The 17074-nt window shown below is 38.5% G+C and overlaps 1 protein-coding gene across 3 annotated transcripts in view; it reads right to left on the bottom strand.

Moving 5' to 3' along the window:
- Nucleotides 1-5498: 5498 nt before the first annotated feature.
- Nucleotides 5499-17074, bottom strand: part of PKN2 (protein kinase N2) — a gene marked incomplete at both ends in the record, with an annotated part of 50233 nt that continues 38657 nt past the window's right edge. The window contains 16 exons of one of the 3 annotated variants that reach the window (XM_079535695.1): nt 5499-5702; nt 5785-5865; nt 7149-7256; nt 8597-8739; nt 9967-10043; nt 10132-10194; nt 10783-10959; nt 11981-12072; nt 12156-12231; nt 12316-12461; nt 12928-13066; nt 13294-13468; nt 13784-13859; nt 14000-14143; nt 15901-16010; nt 16298-16483. In XM_079535695.1, the coding sequence (XP_079391821.1) occupies nt 5499-5702; nt 5785-5865; nt 7149-7256; nt 8597-8739; nt 9967-10043; nt 10132-10194; nt 10783-10959; nt 11981-12072; nt 12156-12231; nt 12316-12461; nt 12928-13066; nt 13294-13468; nt 13784-13859; nt 14000-14143; nt 15901-16010; nt 16298-16483 (1997 nt within the window). The remainder of the gene's footprint in view (nt 5703-5784; nt 5866-7148; nt 7257-8596; nt 8740-9966; nt 10044-10131; nt 10195-10782; nt 10960-11980; nt 12073-12155; nt 12232-12315; nt 12462-12927; nt 13067-13293; nt 13469-13783; nt 13860-13999; nt 14144-15900; nt 16011-16297; nt 16484-17074) is intronic. The other 2 variants (XM_079535696.1, XM_079535697.1) reach the window with 2 other exon arrangements.

Here is a 17074-nt window from a genome sequence, read left to right as displayed (position 1 = left end):
CATGGAATGGTAGAGTTAGTTTCATACTTAGATTTTGTCACAAGACTCCCCTTCGTGACAGTATTTAATCTTAAAAATTGATCTTTAGCGTGGCTTTAATTTATGCAGTTAGCTGCAATTTGCAATGGGGAAGACTTGAGCAAAAGCTTGAGAATGCAAACTTCTGGTGAAAAGCAGTTTGAATATTTGTGTAACTGTTGCTAAAGATCTCCAGACTTGAGAAAATCAGCCCTGCCCTTGGCACAGCCTCTCCTTGATTTTTGTTGATGTCTCTGCTTTGCTTCTCCACCAAGTGCTAAGAAGTGAAGGGCGGAAGTTGTTCAGCCCTTCTCAAGCTGTAATAGCTTTGAAAAGTAGCTGTGTTTCGACAGTGTTTCTTTGTATGTAAAGCAACAAATGTGCTTAACTGGAAGTCGTCTGGTTCCCAAGTTAATTTTGCATCACAGGTGCAAATTCATTTTAATTACTAAAATGAACAGCTGTAGAGGTCAGCTTGCTATGCATCTGGTCCCAAGCCATCCAGAAGGAGGGCTTTGTCTCTGGTGCTAGCAGCACTGATTTTTAACAGCCCTCACTGTTTTCTTGGTGGTTTTGTTTTAATCCTATTCTGCCACTTGAGACTGTTGACATGTGGCAGCTTAAGGTTTTTACTGTGGACAAATAACAAAGGCTATACAGTTCTTTTATACACTGAAGCTGTTGGTTGTAGTCATGAAAAATGATTCTACTCCAGCTGGGAAAGGTGGTGGTCTTGGTAGTTTGGAGGGGTTGTGTTCTCATGTCACGTCTTTCTGTAAACTGCGTTACAACAAATTCTCTTACCTGGGCTTTTCCCATCTTAGTTTGAGCTTCTCAGGCTCCCTCTTTTAGGAGCAGGCATGATGCTTAGAATGGATGGGGTTGTACCTTAGTGTTATAGTTTGGAAATGCAGAAGTGGAACTGTACAGCAGGGATATTTTTCAGCATGTGTCAGTGTGTTAAAACTACTACATGCAGTTTAGAAAGGAATGCTCCTATTTTAAATGCTTTCAGGCACTGGGAATAAGCACTTGATATGTGAGCAGTGAGTGTGTGCTGTTCAAATTTTTTAGATGCAGCAAAAGCTGTGTGGGGTGAGATTTAAAAGGAACATTACAAAGCTCTGGAGTGTAGAGAGGCAGAGATATGCTGTCCTGGCTGGACCCTGCCTCTCCCTGCAGTTCTGCAGGTAACCTGTGTACGCCTCTGATGTAGAGATGGTGTCATAGATTGTGTAGGTTGAAGTGGTGCAACGAGGAATATGCTTGAAGGGGTGCTCCATTCTGAAAACTGGTTACTTCTGGTTTAAGTTGACTGGTTTTGTAAAGCATTCCAGGGGAAAAAAAAATCCTACAGCTTTGAATTCATTTTTGTGTCGTTACTAATGCTTTAATGTGCTGATTTGTGGAGGACTTTGCTTTTCTCACAGAAGCTTTTCCTTCAGCCATGAGCTCTGTGTGTTTCTGACTCGAGCCTGTCTCAGCAGTGTGCATGGTGCAACAGCATTTCTAGATGCAGTGAATTTTAGATGCGGTGTGACTTGAAGGAGGCAAGGTTTTTGTCTTGTAAATAAGCTCAGGCCTCTCAGAGCTCTGCTGCACTCTTGTAGCCTTTGTAATTGCTCCGTCCTCCAGGTAAGTGACACTCTGGCTCCTTGGAAAAGCAGTCTCTAAATGTCTGGTGGCATCCTAAGTCTACTGGAAGCCACAAGAAGAAAAATGTATCTCTTCTGTTTGAGTTTAAACTCATATATATGCACCTGGCAAACTGCTGTGCTTCCTAGGTGGCTGTCATACTTACGTTTTATTTAAGTCAGAAGTTTCTTGCCTTTGAAGTGGGGCTCACAGCTGCTGTAAGCTGAAGTATTGGTACAGGCACGAAGATGATGGCACTGGCACTTTGAAGAGATGTTTTCTGTAAGAACTTTTCTCCTGAGTCTTGAGCCTGGTTGTGGTGCAACTTGGAGAAGAACCTGCCCTAGTAGCTCAGCGCTCTTCTCAGGCTGAGGTGCAGCATGGGAGCCTGCTGGCTGCGTGCAGTGACCTGACAGAACAGGCACATTTGCTCGGTTATCTTCCCTTGGCTGTTAATAACAGGGCAAGGTCAGACGATCTTCCACTAGGAACTGAAAGCTGTGGCAGCAACTGGGAAGTTCAAGTACCTGCTTTCTAAGAACAGCCAATAGAACCTATTCTTGGACAATCTGAGCACTGAGTTAGGTGCAGCTCGCTTGTTAGATGACAAGACTGCTTTCTCTGTTCACTAAATAAAAGTATCAAATGAAGAGGACAGTGGGATGATTTGCAGGATGAGCCATGATACCATGGCATGAAGGGAATGATGGCTGTACTGCTGGTTTCCAAAGAGAGGTCTGTGTGTAGTTGGGTGTTCTGCTAATGGGAAGACACCTCAGCAGCCTGGGTTTGGGAGTATTTACAGCAGGAAGAGGGTTCTGACCCTGGGCTTCCAGCCTGGTAGCTGACTGCCCCCTGCATTCTGAGCAGAGCCCAAGCAGAGTGCAGTTTGGGATGCTGGTGGGTGCAGGTGTCCCTGCTGAGAAGCCAATGGTGTTGCTGGGAGCTGGCTCTGTACTGAGCCTGGGACAAGACAGCAAAGGATGTGGCATAGTATCTTTAGGTGCTTCCTATTGCACTGCAATTTAGACTAGATATTTAAAACTGTATTTTCATTTGGATCTAGCCCTTTCTGGAATGTCTGCTTAGTTAAGCATTCAAGTGAGGTGGCTCTAGGCAGTAGCCTCTTGAAGTTTCAGCTCGTTCTTAAGAGTGGTGAGTAAAGATTTATTTTCTAAGTGTACTCAGAAAAGAAAGCTTTTCATTCCTGCTAAAAGAACAGGTTTACTGTTGGTTATGTGCAGGTTTTTGTTTGTTTACAGAGCTGCCCTATATAATGGGGGGAAAAAGGCAGTAATGAAGAAGTACCCAGGAGGGAGGGAGTGCTGTCTGCCCCTGTCCTCAAAAGGAGCTTGTGAGGGGAGAATACAGAGCCAAGCCGTCCAGCTAATGCATGTGATCTTTTCTTGCTCCCTTTGGAAGGATTGCTCATCCCACTGAGACAACTCCTTTAATTTGAAAGAAGGTATGTTCAGAGTTGATTATTTATTTGGACTTGAGGGGAAAAATGGGAGTACGCTGAACTACCACTAAGAGACTGGTTTTCTCTAAGTTGCCTCCTGTTTGCAAGTTCTTTTCTGAAGTAACCCGTGGGAAAAAACATGGCATCACTTCAAGAAACAGCAAAATCATGTTTGGGACACAATTTACAAATTACTCTATTTAAAACTTTAATTTGTGATATTAATGACTGCAAAACACTTAAAATGACATTGTTAAAGGCACATTTCATTTTAATGCATAGTGTACCATTCTAAAATATCCTAATTTCCTTACAAAGTGCTTGAGCAGCCACATACAGATAAAGTATAGCAAAATATATTTACAATCTAGGGTTTAAAATCTTAATCTGCCTAAAAATATTTTAAAACTACAGAGATAAAATTAGTGCTTTCTTTCAGCTTAACTGGGTGAACATACCCTGCCCTCTATTTTTTAAGAGATGTACTTAGATTAAAAAAGAGATTTCTGTACAAGATGTAGTTACAAAAGGTATTTTTCAGGATACTTTCATAATTGCTAAGCACCCTGTTAGATGCTCATATATATATTTGGGAACCAAGGGGGTAAGCTGACTGTACCTCAAAAGTATTTAGTTTCAGCTAGATACAGGAACGTAATTTGTTTCTTAAGCTGGAAACTGCTGAAAAGTTCATTCACTCCTCCTAACATGATTTGTAGAGTTGGTAAAGATTCCTTTCCTGCTTCCTGGGGTGGGGGAAGCCCAGTTTAGAACAATTAACCGTTATTCCTTATTGCCTTTCCTCTGCCTGACCCTGCAGGTCTGTCCAGCGTCGTGATTTTAAACCACCACCTCACTGTCTGGTGGTTTCTGCTTCATCTTCACACGATTACAATTACAAGCTTTTAATTCATTTCCGTGCTGATTCTCCCTATCTTAGCCCACCAACAGCAAACTCTTTGCCAGGATACACCTGTGAGATTGAATACACGAGTTCTGAATGGTGCTAGAATGAAGGGTGACATGGGAAATTTATTTTCTAAGAATTCACGTTTGCTGCAAAACACCAGGTACCACAACAGGTCTTGGAGAACGAGTACACAGTGTCAGGTCTAAATTATTGTTCAACTTTTGAGGTACAGCTTTTAGTGTTAGGAGGTTTATAAAATATACAAGTTTTTTTTATCAAAAATATTTATACATTCTGTTACAAGATATTGCTTTTACTCTTGCTAACTGCCAATCTAAGTTCTGGAGTTCAGCGGCCCATACGAATATCTTGTCATTCAAAGTTCAATGTTGTTCACGTGGCCACTGTGCAAAATTAATGAAGTGGTATAATTACATTACTTGCCTGGACATAAGAATACATTACAACTTCCAAATATACATGTTCACAGCATGTATACATTGAAAATCCTTATGTTTCCTAATGGTGATACGATATTGTACAGCAGATACAGGATGATCTAGGTGGTTACATACGGAATGGTTAACTTATCCTCCGCTCTGTGAGTGGAAAAGGCATGAGTTTGAGTATAGAAGTGGTTGGGCTCAGGAAATGTATATGCTTTGCTCTTTGTGGTTAGGCTGAGCAACATCCCTGTTACATTCTTTTTTTCAACCAGAATTTTAAGCCATACTTAAAAAGCTTGAAGGCAAAACTGTTTGGCAAGTGGCTTTGGTAAACTTCCTGGGTTTTTCGGGATTTTTATTTTTCATGGAAGCACTTATGCTGTTGTTATCTCGAAGGCAAGGCATTTAACATTTTTCCTAATAAATACCATAGAAAATTTATAAAACAAGGCATTATCTGTTCTCAACACCATTATTTTAAGAACAAGAGGAAGGTGTACATAGAAATGTGTAGTTTTACAGACCGCACAAGATGTTTAACTGAAATCATTTGCCTTCTCCAACTAGAACCATGTTCAGTGTGAGTGTCAACAGTATCACAAACTTCTATTTCGTGTGTCTGAGGAGCATTACGTGATTACTAGCTCAAAGTCTGCTTTTCCCATCTAAGGCAGATACTTTAAAAACGTTATCTGCGGTGGAAGAGTGAGAGAAACAGTACAGATCCAAGTGTGCCCACGTGTGGTAAGCTCAGTACAGCCTGGATTCACCCACTCAGCTTAAGAACTCCATAGAACTGCTTTCCAGTGCTCAGATAAAAAACAATATACAAAGAGGCCACTCTTCACAAGAGTGTTAAAACAGTACTTAAAAAGGATCTTCATGTGATTAAAAAAAAAAAAAAAACAAAAACCAACCAAAACAAACAGAAGCTACAGGTGGCACAGAGAGCAATTGGAGGGGCGGTATTCTTCTGAGAGAGGCATTCTTGTGAGCCAGTCAGCTAGGATTTCACAGTGTCTAGAAGTTAACACCAATCAGCAATGTAATCAAAATCTCTGAACATCTCCTGCTCTTCTTCTGAAAGTATCCTTGGTTCCCGAGGTGGAGTGAGGATAGGTGCTTCAGAGGTAAATTCATCGTCAAAATTACTAACATCTTCTCTTCCTCTGATGGTGGGTACAAAAGGAGGCTTCACTTTCTTGGCCAGTAAAGCATTCCAGTCTATTAGCTGTAAAATAAACCAACTGGTGTTCAGTCTCCCCTCTCTGTTCCTTTATGATCCTATACAAAAAATGGTGGCTTCTACTCACCCGGAAGAAGTGATGCTTTTTTACATCCTCAGCATCTTTCTCTCCAGCTCCAAGACGTCGCTCTGGATTTCTTCGTAGCAGCTGACAAAACAAGAAAGATTTAAGTGTGAAAATTCAGAAGTAGTGAGAGGAATGAGGGATGAGTACTACTGTATAAGAGTGAACACTGAGACTGGATGGATGGATGAAGTTCATACTGCCTAACTCAGAAAATTCATGGTCCTCAGAGAAACGTACAGATGAAATTTTATGTAGAAAGAGACAGCATTTCTCCTCTAGTGTCAGTGGAATCAGATCATAGAAGCAGCCTAGAATGTGTACTGAGCAGGCCTGCCTCTCTTACTCTGCGAATCTGCTGTGTAATACCTTAGTACCTGAAGTAATCTGTGGGGACAGTGTTCAGCACAGATAATGAAAAGTGCACTTTTTGATGGAGAGGATAGGGAATTTACATAAGCTGAAATTTCTGCTTGCTTGGCTCAGAAGAGAACAAATCTGATGAGGGTACTTCAATGGGCAGTAGGTTCCTTCGTTTTTCCTCATTGTGGCATACCTTCTTTTGGTACTGCCTTAAAAGAGTGTTTGTTTTTTCTTTCTCTAGAAAAACAATCCCCTTCCTGGGAGGAAGCACTCATTTTGAGCTACAGAATATTTCTGCTTTATTGTATATAATTATTAACATTACTTACTGAGACATGCTTTAACTTACTACTGCCTATTCCTAAATTGGGTGCTTGACTAACAGTGCTCAGTGTCAGACTTTGAACCAGCTTCAAGAACTGCCCTTCTGTGAAAGAGATGAGCCTCTAACTCAGACACCTAAAGAAATTAAAAGTCTGAAGTTAAGTAGAGGCATTACAATATGGAATAACGTTAATAAAAATCACAAAATCAGCTGTTCTCTGAGAAGAGCGGGGCTCTGCAGATGCCACGTGTATGGTGTTCCCTGCCCCTGTTGGAATGAAACCAAAAGGGGCTAGAAGTCTTTAAATTAAAATATTCATGTGACTACATTAAGCTACCAAGTCAGTCAATGCAACAGTGTTCTGTAAGAAAAAGAAGCGTGAACTTCTCTAGTTAGATATGATGATGAAACTTCGTTCCAGGAGAAAATAGAGCTCTAGTGTTTTACATTTCAAGCAGAAAGGCTTGCTCCTGTGTAAGAAAGTGAAATGGCACTGAGTTTTCTTTTAAGATGAAACTGGTGATGGCATGGCACAGCATAAATGAAACAAATCTGAAATTTAGTCGTAGAAAAAAAAAATGAGCATAGGTTCTTAAAAGTATTCTGTTCTTCCTGAAAGTTATAAATTCTGTAGGACAAGAGGGAAACACTAATTTTTGAAATTAATGTAATTTCTTACCCGTCTCATTATAGAGATGGCTTCTGTAGACAGAAATCGTGGATATCTTACTTCATCATTTACAATACTGTCAAACACTTCTTCTTCATCATCTCCAGGGAAAGGAGACTGTGATCAAAGTGATAAACCCCACAATTACTAAACAGGCTTAAAAATCGCTCACAGTTCAAAGAAAAAAAAATTGCAACATTGTCAGCTGACAGCTTGGAGTTGGTCTTCCTAAATTGAAACTTTCCTTTCCCTGGAGATACACAATCCTTTTCCATAACTAAGAGAGAAAAGTAAGTTGTTGTTATCCCTTTTTTTTTTTTTTTTTTTAATCTAAAGGACTGTGCTTTAAAAGTGTGTTTTTAAAAGCAGAAAAACCTACAACTAGTCTCTTTTTTTGAACTCTTGACACAAGATAGAAAATGTGGAAGGCATGTATTAGCTCTTCGCTGGGACAGCTGCCACCCACAAGTTAACACATGAAAGGCTGGTTTGTATCTTCAGCATGTTATAGCTTAGGAATATTTCTGTTTTAGAGTGGCCTGAATGATGCAGATCACACCTTGCAAGATTTTTGTCTTTTTTTTTTTTCTCCTTAAAAAACCTCAAGAGCTATCTTTGTTTCATAAATAATAAAATGATTAATAAATCTTTAGTGTCCCCCCACATTTTTAGTATGTACGCCATCACCACGTTACTCTGGAGATAACTAACAACATAGCATGGCACACACAGCCTTGCCTTCAGGTCTAAGTTAACTACTCAATAATAATTTCTTTTACTGTCTCATTCATACAGAACTGGGGCATTCTCTTCTAACGTGTAATTCAGATAATCAGTAACTTCAGCATAATCTTTCACTACTACCCAGTTCTATGAATTAAGGTTTTATTCCATTCAAGCTACAGGAATTAAGGAGTTGATTTTTCAAACTCAGACATTTGAAAAAAGAAGACTGCTACAGCATTACGCATCCAAATTTGACAATAAAAGACGAGGTAACTGAAATGAATAGTTGCTATTGCTCTGCCCTGCATGCTAGATACTGAACTCCCCCAAACCAAACGTGCCATTTTCTTGCTTGGAGACACTGATATTAATGTGTCATTACCATAATTTGATTTAAGGCGTAATGATGTAATTAGAAGCAAACCAAACGAATTCAGAGGTTATGTCTCGAACCAACTATGACTCATTTGCTTCCAGAGCAGCTGGAAACTTAGGTCCGTGACATTACTAATCAATTTTGGCAGTGGTAGGAGCAGCTAGTATCAGTTAAATAGTTCTTATTTTTTTCTTCATGAACCTTGAAGATGTTCACTCTAGAACTAGGTATGTCTATATACATTGTATATCAATATAACTGTTGTGTGTAGGGTGTATTAAATGTTTCACAGGCCAGTGTTTTGGCTTTTGTAACATACACTATTATGACTGTATTGTATCTTACTGGAACATACCTCACCCACAAGCATCTCATAGATAAGGACACCAAGACCCCACCAGTCTACAGCTCTTGTATAGGAAGTTTCTGTCAGCACCTCTGGAGCAAGGAATTCTGGTGTGCCACAGAATGTGCTTGTTCTGTCTCCAAATCCCATTCCTGAAAGGTTACAATTAATGAAAAACAAGCAGGTTTTCTGCACCTCCACAAATTATTCCTTTAGCAAGTAAAACCTCTCTAACACAACTTCAGCTACGTGATGCTGAGGTCCTAGGGTATGTCCTGAAAACTCACTCTAATGAGTTAAGTAAACATTCCCATATTCTTCCCTCCCCTGCCCTTCTTCCAAGTGTGCTTCTGTATTAGCTCTTCTATATCTAACTCTACACAGTGAGCCAAATTAAGCCTACAATTACACTTACATCACTGTTATCTTAGCTTGTGAAAAATGTGCCCTACTTCAGTCAAATATGCCCATTGCAAACGCTTCTGCAGTGGCAAAGATACCTATAAATAAAGTTAAACATGAAGTGTAGTGAAACAACTTTGAGCAACATAACAACTGTGTAATTGCAGGAGGGGCACAATTAAAAAGCGCACCACAAGCACTGATGTGACAGTGGGGGTGTTGCACAGAGCATTTATTGCAGAAAATGCTTTCCTGCAGTAGTCAGTAAGCCACGGAGATTTCCTAGTCCTTGTTTCCTTCTGTCATTTATAGAATTTTAGCTAAAGTGACACAACTTGTTCAAGGATGTTTTTAATAATGCTCGAGCACCTACTGAACTTAGAAAATTCCTCTCCCTCTTACGCTGGCTAGAAATGAAATATTTTGGGGATAGACTACACAAATTGAAAAAGGAGATGGACCTTTTCAGGTCTTTCCTCCTTTTGGGGTTTGAGAAGGATACTTCTCTCAATGCAGACAAACCCTTTACCTTACATCTTCAAGCTGGATACTTGAAAGTTAGTTTTTAGCCTCTCGGCCTCCCTTTTGAGATAAATTTTCCTGTTTTAGCTAATACACTAAGTATACAGGCATGACAGACTACGAGTTGTGCAACTGTTTGAGAGCTAAAAAAAAATTAAAAAAAAATTGAGGTATATCTTGATTTCACTGTACAGGGCCAACTTTGGTTTAGAATAAGGAAAAGAGTTTCAGAGCACATGACGACGTAGGAGGCAGCTGTGAGCTATTTCTCACAACTTAAAAAGTTCCCCACTAAGGAACTTCCTTCTGTCTCCCCTAATTGTACTGAGATGTATTTTTCCTTCAAGCCATACCAGATCAATATACAAAGTATACATTTGTCAGTAAGGAGCAGACAAGAGCAAGTAAGAAAGCTGATGGAACTTCCCTAGAGTAAATAAATAGCGAGCCATTACCTTCTTTGCAAAGACCAAAGTCAGCTATTTTCACGAAGCCTTCTGTGTCCAGCAGTAAGTTATCCAACTTCAGATCTCTACATGAACATTTGAAAATAAGGTTTCTTTAGTGATATTTGAAAGTACTGAAATACATCTGTCAGAAATGTATCAGTGACCACTTACCTATAAACTATTTTGTGTTCGTGTAAATACTGAAGTCCAAGAACAACGCATGCGGCATAGAATCTGTTGAAAGAGTAGAAATTTGAAGTTTCAATGGATTCAAGTCTCGCTTTTCAGAATATGAAGTCAATCATAATGCATTTATTTTATTAGCGATCCTCTGAAAATTATGGTTTGCATTTTCTGGTACTGATTAATTTTATACAGGATCAGAATTTGAAACTCAAGTGCCAATAGTGTTCAAACTTGCAAGTTGTACGTATATGTTTACTTGGCCTGAAGGATAAGTTTTCTGTAGGGTTCACCATTGTGGCACTGAAGGATTCCTCATTTCTCTTATTCCTTCTTTTTTTTTTGGCCTTACATCTTATTTTAACTTCTGATTTTATCTTTTTAACGCAATCCTTAAAAAAAAAAAAATTATAAACATTAAATATGTATGCCATTATTTGCATTCAACTTAGATTCCGGAACACTTAATCTGCATGGGTGTTTTTTTAATTAAAAATAATATCAGTATCTGCCCTTTTAAAAACTCAGTAGTATTTTCTGAAATAATACAAGAGGCATGAGGCAATACCGTAATTCTTGCCCAGTGAAACGCAACCAAATGCCCTTCCACTGATGCCACAAAGAGGGGTGGATACTCACACTGCTCTTGGTTCAGAGAAGACATCAGTATGAATGTGCATCATCAGATCCCCACCAGCAGCATATTCCATTACAAAGCAAACGTGATCTTTGGTTTGGAAACAAGCGAAAAGATTCACCAAGAAGGGATGTCTTACACTATTCACAGTTTCAAATATTCGCTTTTCGCACATCAAGCTGCAAATAGAAAAAAAACCCCAAAACAGTAAAACCTAAAGCTGAATCCTGAACCCACAGTTCAACCCTCAGAAAACTGTTGGTAACTTAGATCTTATGCTTTTTCCCCCCCTCTTTTCTTGCAAGTTAGATAACAAGAATATTTTTCTTTAGGAAAGAGCTTTTGATACTTCCACACATTAAACTGATGTCAGGATATCTAAGAAGATGCATTTGGTCCTTCACAAGTGAAAAAAGGCAACTCAGTGGTTCCTAAAAACAGAATCCTGCCCATTCTCCTACCAAATTAGTTCGTCAATATCATGTAGCATCATGTTGCATCCATTTTAATTATGTATAACATACATAGGCAAAAAAAAGCTACAATCTTGTAGATATCTATCTATGAACGCTCCTGATTATCTCTCCTTAATGCAGTTGATAGTCAGCTTATTCTTAATACAGTTATTTATTTTTCTCCAACATAAACAGTCATTGAACAGTTGCAGAAGCGCCCTGTTGTGCTGAACCAAGTCAGTTTTGTAACTGCCATTTGACTTCCATACAGAGAAAAATCTTATTTCTTGGACAAAGATTAACAACATGAGTGTAGACTCATAGGAAAATATGAGGAACAGAGTAGGACAGTATGTTACAAGTTGAGAAATACCATCTTATGTATTTCTGCCAGCAAAGAAAGCATAGGCACTGTCCTCTTGGAATGTGATGGAATTCTATAAAACAAGTAATTAGAAGTGATGATTACAAGAGAGTCTGAATAAAAAGCAGGATTGGCTTTAAAGCCAGAGCTGTAATACAGGCATGGTAAGAGAAGCACTAAAATAAACAGTGTTCCTGGTCTATTCTGCTTCTTCCTGCCCCAAAGAAAGGCTACAGGTCTGTAACAGCCAAGTGAACGGGGAGATTTGTTTTGCCCTTTCTCTGAAAGCAATCACTGTTTGGTAGAGCTTATAGGCGTGCCGCATGCAGAAGGAAAACAGAACTGATTTAGAGAATCCACGCATGATGTTTACACACTGACCTGTCTACTTCATCGCGAGCAACAATATCTCCTTTCTTTAAGGCTTTAATAGCAAACATCTCATTTGTGTTTTTGTATTCTGCCAGCAGCACCTGAAACAGAGGATAAACGACTTAAGACTGAAATCCAGTTTTTCACAGAGCCTTGACATCTGATACAGCCTTTTCACATTTACCTTTCCAAAATGTCCTCTGCCAAGTACTGCACAACATCTGAAGTCCTTCAGACTGAACTGAAATCTTTGCTGTGTTCTGTGTAAATAAACACACGCTTTCCAGTTAGCTGACTTCAATAAAGGTTATTCATATTCAACACTAAAACCATAGCATTTTTACCTTCTGTCTTCAGGTTCTCGAATGTTGGTGTATTTTGTGTCTGAATGTGGAACATCAGACTCACAGATTATTCCAGGCTGGAGTTTTGGAACAATACTATTTCTACCATTCTCAAAATCAAAAGTTGATACATCATCCTGTGAAGAAAACAGCATTTGAAAACTTAAAGCAGATTCCTAAGACAAAGAGATGCAGAAATTTTTACCTTAAGCATATGGAATTGTTAACACAAGAATTAACTAAGTTAAAACATTATACCTTAGGATAATACATATAAACAAGCCTTCAACAGAATGGTGAAATCTACTCCTCCAGTTGTTCTGCTTTCTTGGAAAAAAAAAAAAAAACAACAACAAAAAAAGCCACGACATTTTCCTGAATACTCCCATGATTTTTAGGCTTTCTTTTTATCTTCTGAAAAATCACAGAAACAGTTTGCCACCGTGGATAATGACAGCATCCCGTTGAGACAATTCTGTATAAGTTATGGAGCTTACTGCTAAATGATGGGAGCATTATGCTAAATAATAATAGAAAGGAAGAAGCCCATCATAAAGATATCAACATTACAACCCTGGTAAAACTATACAGCCTGAAATTCTTAACATCAACTTTACTTGCCTGAGCTGGCCTATCAGGAGCTTTCATCTCAGAGGAAGGTTCACATATTTCCCCAAGGGAAGATGCACGAGGTGGAGCAGGTGGAGGCTCAGGCTCCAGCTCAAAGTCCAATTTGGCTACAGGAGAGTCGCTGGCAAGAAAATAAAATAACTTCTCAGCGTACAGCAGAGAAAGGTTTAATAAAAACCAACTTAAAACGGGATGTCATGTACCATCTCTCTATAAAATAGACTTCCAAAATAGAATGCTGAGAGGTCTTAAGTGTTGCGGAAAACTCATTTTACATGCCTTTCTGCATAAACATTTTACTTCTCTACTCTCTCTTAAGAGCATTAAAAAACTGCAGGTGTTGCCTACCTGGCTGGCAGCGCCAGTTCAGGAATGCGCGCATCAACCACTGGCACTGCGGCAGATACGGATGCTTGAGGGCTGAAGGTGCCAGAGTGGTTTACTGTAGGAATAGCTCTTCTCACCAGCCTTCCCCAAGTGGCTATATTGATATTCATTTGAGGAGCTCTGAGAAATGTTTTGCCTGAGGGATATTGCAAAAAAAGAAAGCGCAAGTAATTTCTTGATTAGCATTTATTATCTGTAATTTTTTACAATGATCACATTCATCAATTTTTAGCTTATGAAGAACAAACTCAATCTGAGGTACTCCTAACAATTCACAATCGCTCACTATTAAGTGCTAATGTATAATAAGGAATTCCTGAACAAAAATTTTCCTACTGAGGTACCAAACATTTCATTAGCGCAGCTTTACTCACAAAGATTAAATCTCAGTATGAAAATATCACATATCTATATAATTTTAAAGTTTCGTATGTTTGTATTAAACAATTACCTTGCTGTTTTGAAAAAATTTTCTTCTGTCTCTGAAGTTTTGGTCTTCTTTCAATAACCGGATTGAAAAACGTGACCTGCAGTTCAAGTAACGTATGTTATAATTCAAGTTTCAGAACAAAACACATCCTTAAAAGTTTAAGAAAATAATTTGTTAAGCTATTCTGCAAGATAACACTTGCAATTGTGCCCAAGTGTTTGAAGGAACAACTCTTACCTCTGCAAACAGAGTGCCTTGTGGTTCAAGATAGAGACACATGCCATGCCGTTGGTTGTCCAGGAAGTCTTCCAGCCTCAGAAACTTCACTGCACACAGGGATCTCCAGTCACGCCAATAAACTGAGATTTCCAATTCACGTGACTGTGACAGCAAGCAAACACAGGAAATTCCTCAGTAGTAATTCTTCTGCAATAATTACTTCTCCACAACCATAAGATCTAGTGCTTCATGATCAAAATGCAGAGCTTTTATGGCTGTCTAGCCACAGCAAGCAAACTCTCACTAGGATGACTACTGTTCTGCATTAGTTCAAATGTGATCTCCAGCGTCCAAGTAAGAAGACTAAAATTGTCATGAATAGAAGGAAAAAGTGAAAAAAAAAAATTCACCAGTTTTCAGTCAGTCTAACAAAAGCACTAGTTCAGTACCTCATAGCTTAAACTCTGGCAACAAGATTATAACTGTTCTTAGAAAGCTCAGCTTTGCTAATTTTTTACGTTACATACATGCATCAATTGAATTTCACGGCTGTACAGTGACGCTTTGTGTTTGGTACACCTCAGGATGTGTACCTCAAGACTTTATACACCATTTCTAGAAACACACGCAGTTTTTTGTAACATGGTCATGAAAGGAACTGCCTCTATCTTGCCAGTGGGATTATATATTCTTAAGGTGTTTTATAAGCTCCGTAAAAACTTGCTGCAAACTGCAAAATCCTGCAGTGCACCGTAGAGTCAGCGCTGTGCGGAACTATTTTTCAGATGGCATAGCCTAATTCCACACGATGCATCAGCTCACCCTCTTTATCTGAGAGGTGTGGGTTTTCAAGGAAACCAAAGTAAAGAGGAAGCAATAGAAAAACATCATAGGGTTGAGAACACGGGTCTGAAATACAGGGGGATGATAGGTGGCCACACCCAGCAGAAGCAAGATTCTTTCCGGCACCAAAAAACCACTTAAAAAGCCATCTGAAAATAACACACAAAAAGTTATGGACTCCACAACTGCTAGTTTTATTCTGCACTCCTGCTGGAAACCTGGATTTCTCTAGCTGCAGGTCTAAATCTGCTTCTTTCTTCACCCTGGAAGGGATTTGGCTTGGCTTAGACAGGTTGGGTGGTGAGAGTGAAATACTGGTCAGTACAACCAGGAAGGTAGGGGTGTTTTTTTCCTGTTTTTATTCTTTTTTTTTTTCCTAATTATGTATATGCCTGAGATGCCATTTAGGTTTCTAAAACAAAATTTAATTTTTAGCCTTCTTTACACTGAAAAAAAGATATCTTTGTACCCTTAAAATACTACGACTATTAGGTACCTATAAATACATGTCAGAAATTCTCTTCAAAAGGAACATGGAAAAAAGTTATCAAGTGTCATTCCAAATACTGAAGTCCATCAAAATAACACTTAAGGTTCTAGGAAAAAAATGTTAGTGATTTTATTATTCCTGAAAAATAAGAACTGATCTGCATCACCTGAGAACTGTAATAATTATGGATAAACACTGTAAAAATTCTATGATATAGGTTTGCCAAAATATCTGCACTGTATTTGATACAGTTTCCTTATAAATGAAAAGCTGATTTCAGCACCTTTGTTACAGGCTAAAAAGATAGTAAGTGTTGGGCCTTGGAAAAGACATTACATCTCTTCATAAGTGAGAAAAGATAAAAGCTGTAGAACAGCAATCCAGCAGATCAGCTTACCTCCAGGTTACTCCTTCTGTTAAGGATAAAAATATCTGTATACCTATAATTTGAACTTAACCACAACAGTAAAAAAAAAAAAAAAAAAAAAGTTTTTATATATATAAAAACATATATACGTAAAAAGCATCATTACTTTAATCTACATAATTAACTATACATGTCAATGAAGTAAGACTGCATCTTTACCCTGTCTAGTTCCAGTGTAAATTTCTGATCCCACGACTGATTGGAAATTGGTTTCCAGCTAGTCTGACCAACCACAGTGTTATCCAGCTTCAGTACAGCACAGACTTCATCTGTAAGTAAAGTACACAAACTCAGCTTAGAACTATAAGAGGATTTTCCACAAACAAAGAGGTCTTCAGTAAGTTTCCCTTAAAAAGAGCTCTCATATTTAATTGGTTCTTATGATCATAATAGCGCAGGCTTTTTTATTTCTATTTTTAAATCCATAACAACTTGACAGCTGAAGGAACACTAATTTTACAGCTTCAAGTCAATTTAGTATTTCTAATTACAAAACACAGCATGCATATTAAAATGTAAATAAAAGGTAAGCATAAAAATAGAAAGTATACTGAACTGGACAAGTCATCCGTTTTCAGAAGGTTTTTACTAATCCCAGCTTTAGCTTTAGTGGTTCTGCCCATGAAAGTTGTTCTGACTTCATTTGGACTCCAACCAGGTAGAGGAACTGACGTGGCTTTCGATCGACCAGGAACATTTTCTAAGATGTCTTGGCAGCCCATTAGCCTAACTTCCAGGGTACCTAGAACAAGACAAACAACTACCTGTCAAAAATTTCTGTGCTCAAATGTGCCAAGTGAATGACTAATGATTGATATTATGGCAATAGCTCATATTGTAAACCGTGCTGGGTATAACAACAATCAGATAAAAAACAAGCGATAGACTTCAGATAAACAAACCTGAAGATAAGCATTAAAAAAAGTGAAGTATGTGAGAGTCAGCTTTCTAGAAGGAAGCAGCAGTCCACCACAATGCCACAAAACCAGTTTTTGTTCTATAATTTAGCCTCAGAAAAACTTTTCTTCTGTTAAGCATCGAACTGACTTGGGTTCAAGTTCTAAGAAGCGCCACTTTCTAAAGTGACCAATTGAACATTGCTCATGGGACAGTCTGAGTTTTTCCTTGAGTTTTACATAACCAAGTAGTACAGGATAATAAACAAGCAATACTGGATAGATTGCTTAGATAATTAACATGAGCACACTGACTGTTAAGACTTGTGTTTAAAATAAAACAAGAAATGAAATCTGCCCACTGGCTGCTTAAGTCCAGTTTGAGTTAGTATATAATTCACAATCACTGAACTGTTAGAACTTTACTGAATTGGGAT

The sequence above is a fragment of the Tetrao urogallus genome (assembly GCF_951394365.1).
Source record: "Tetrao urogallus genome assembly, chromosome: 5".
Taxonomy (NCBI): Eukaryota; Metazoa; Chordata; class Aves; order Galliformes; family Phasianidae; genus Tetrao; species Tetrao urogallus.
The sequence above is the reverse complement of the archived record's forward strand: the minus strand, read 5'-3'. Positions and strand labels throughout refer to the sequence as shown.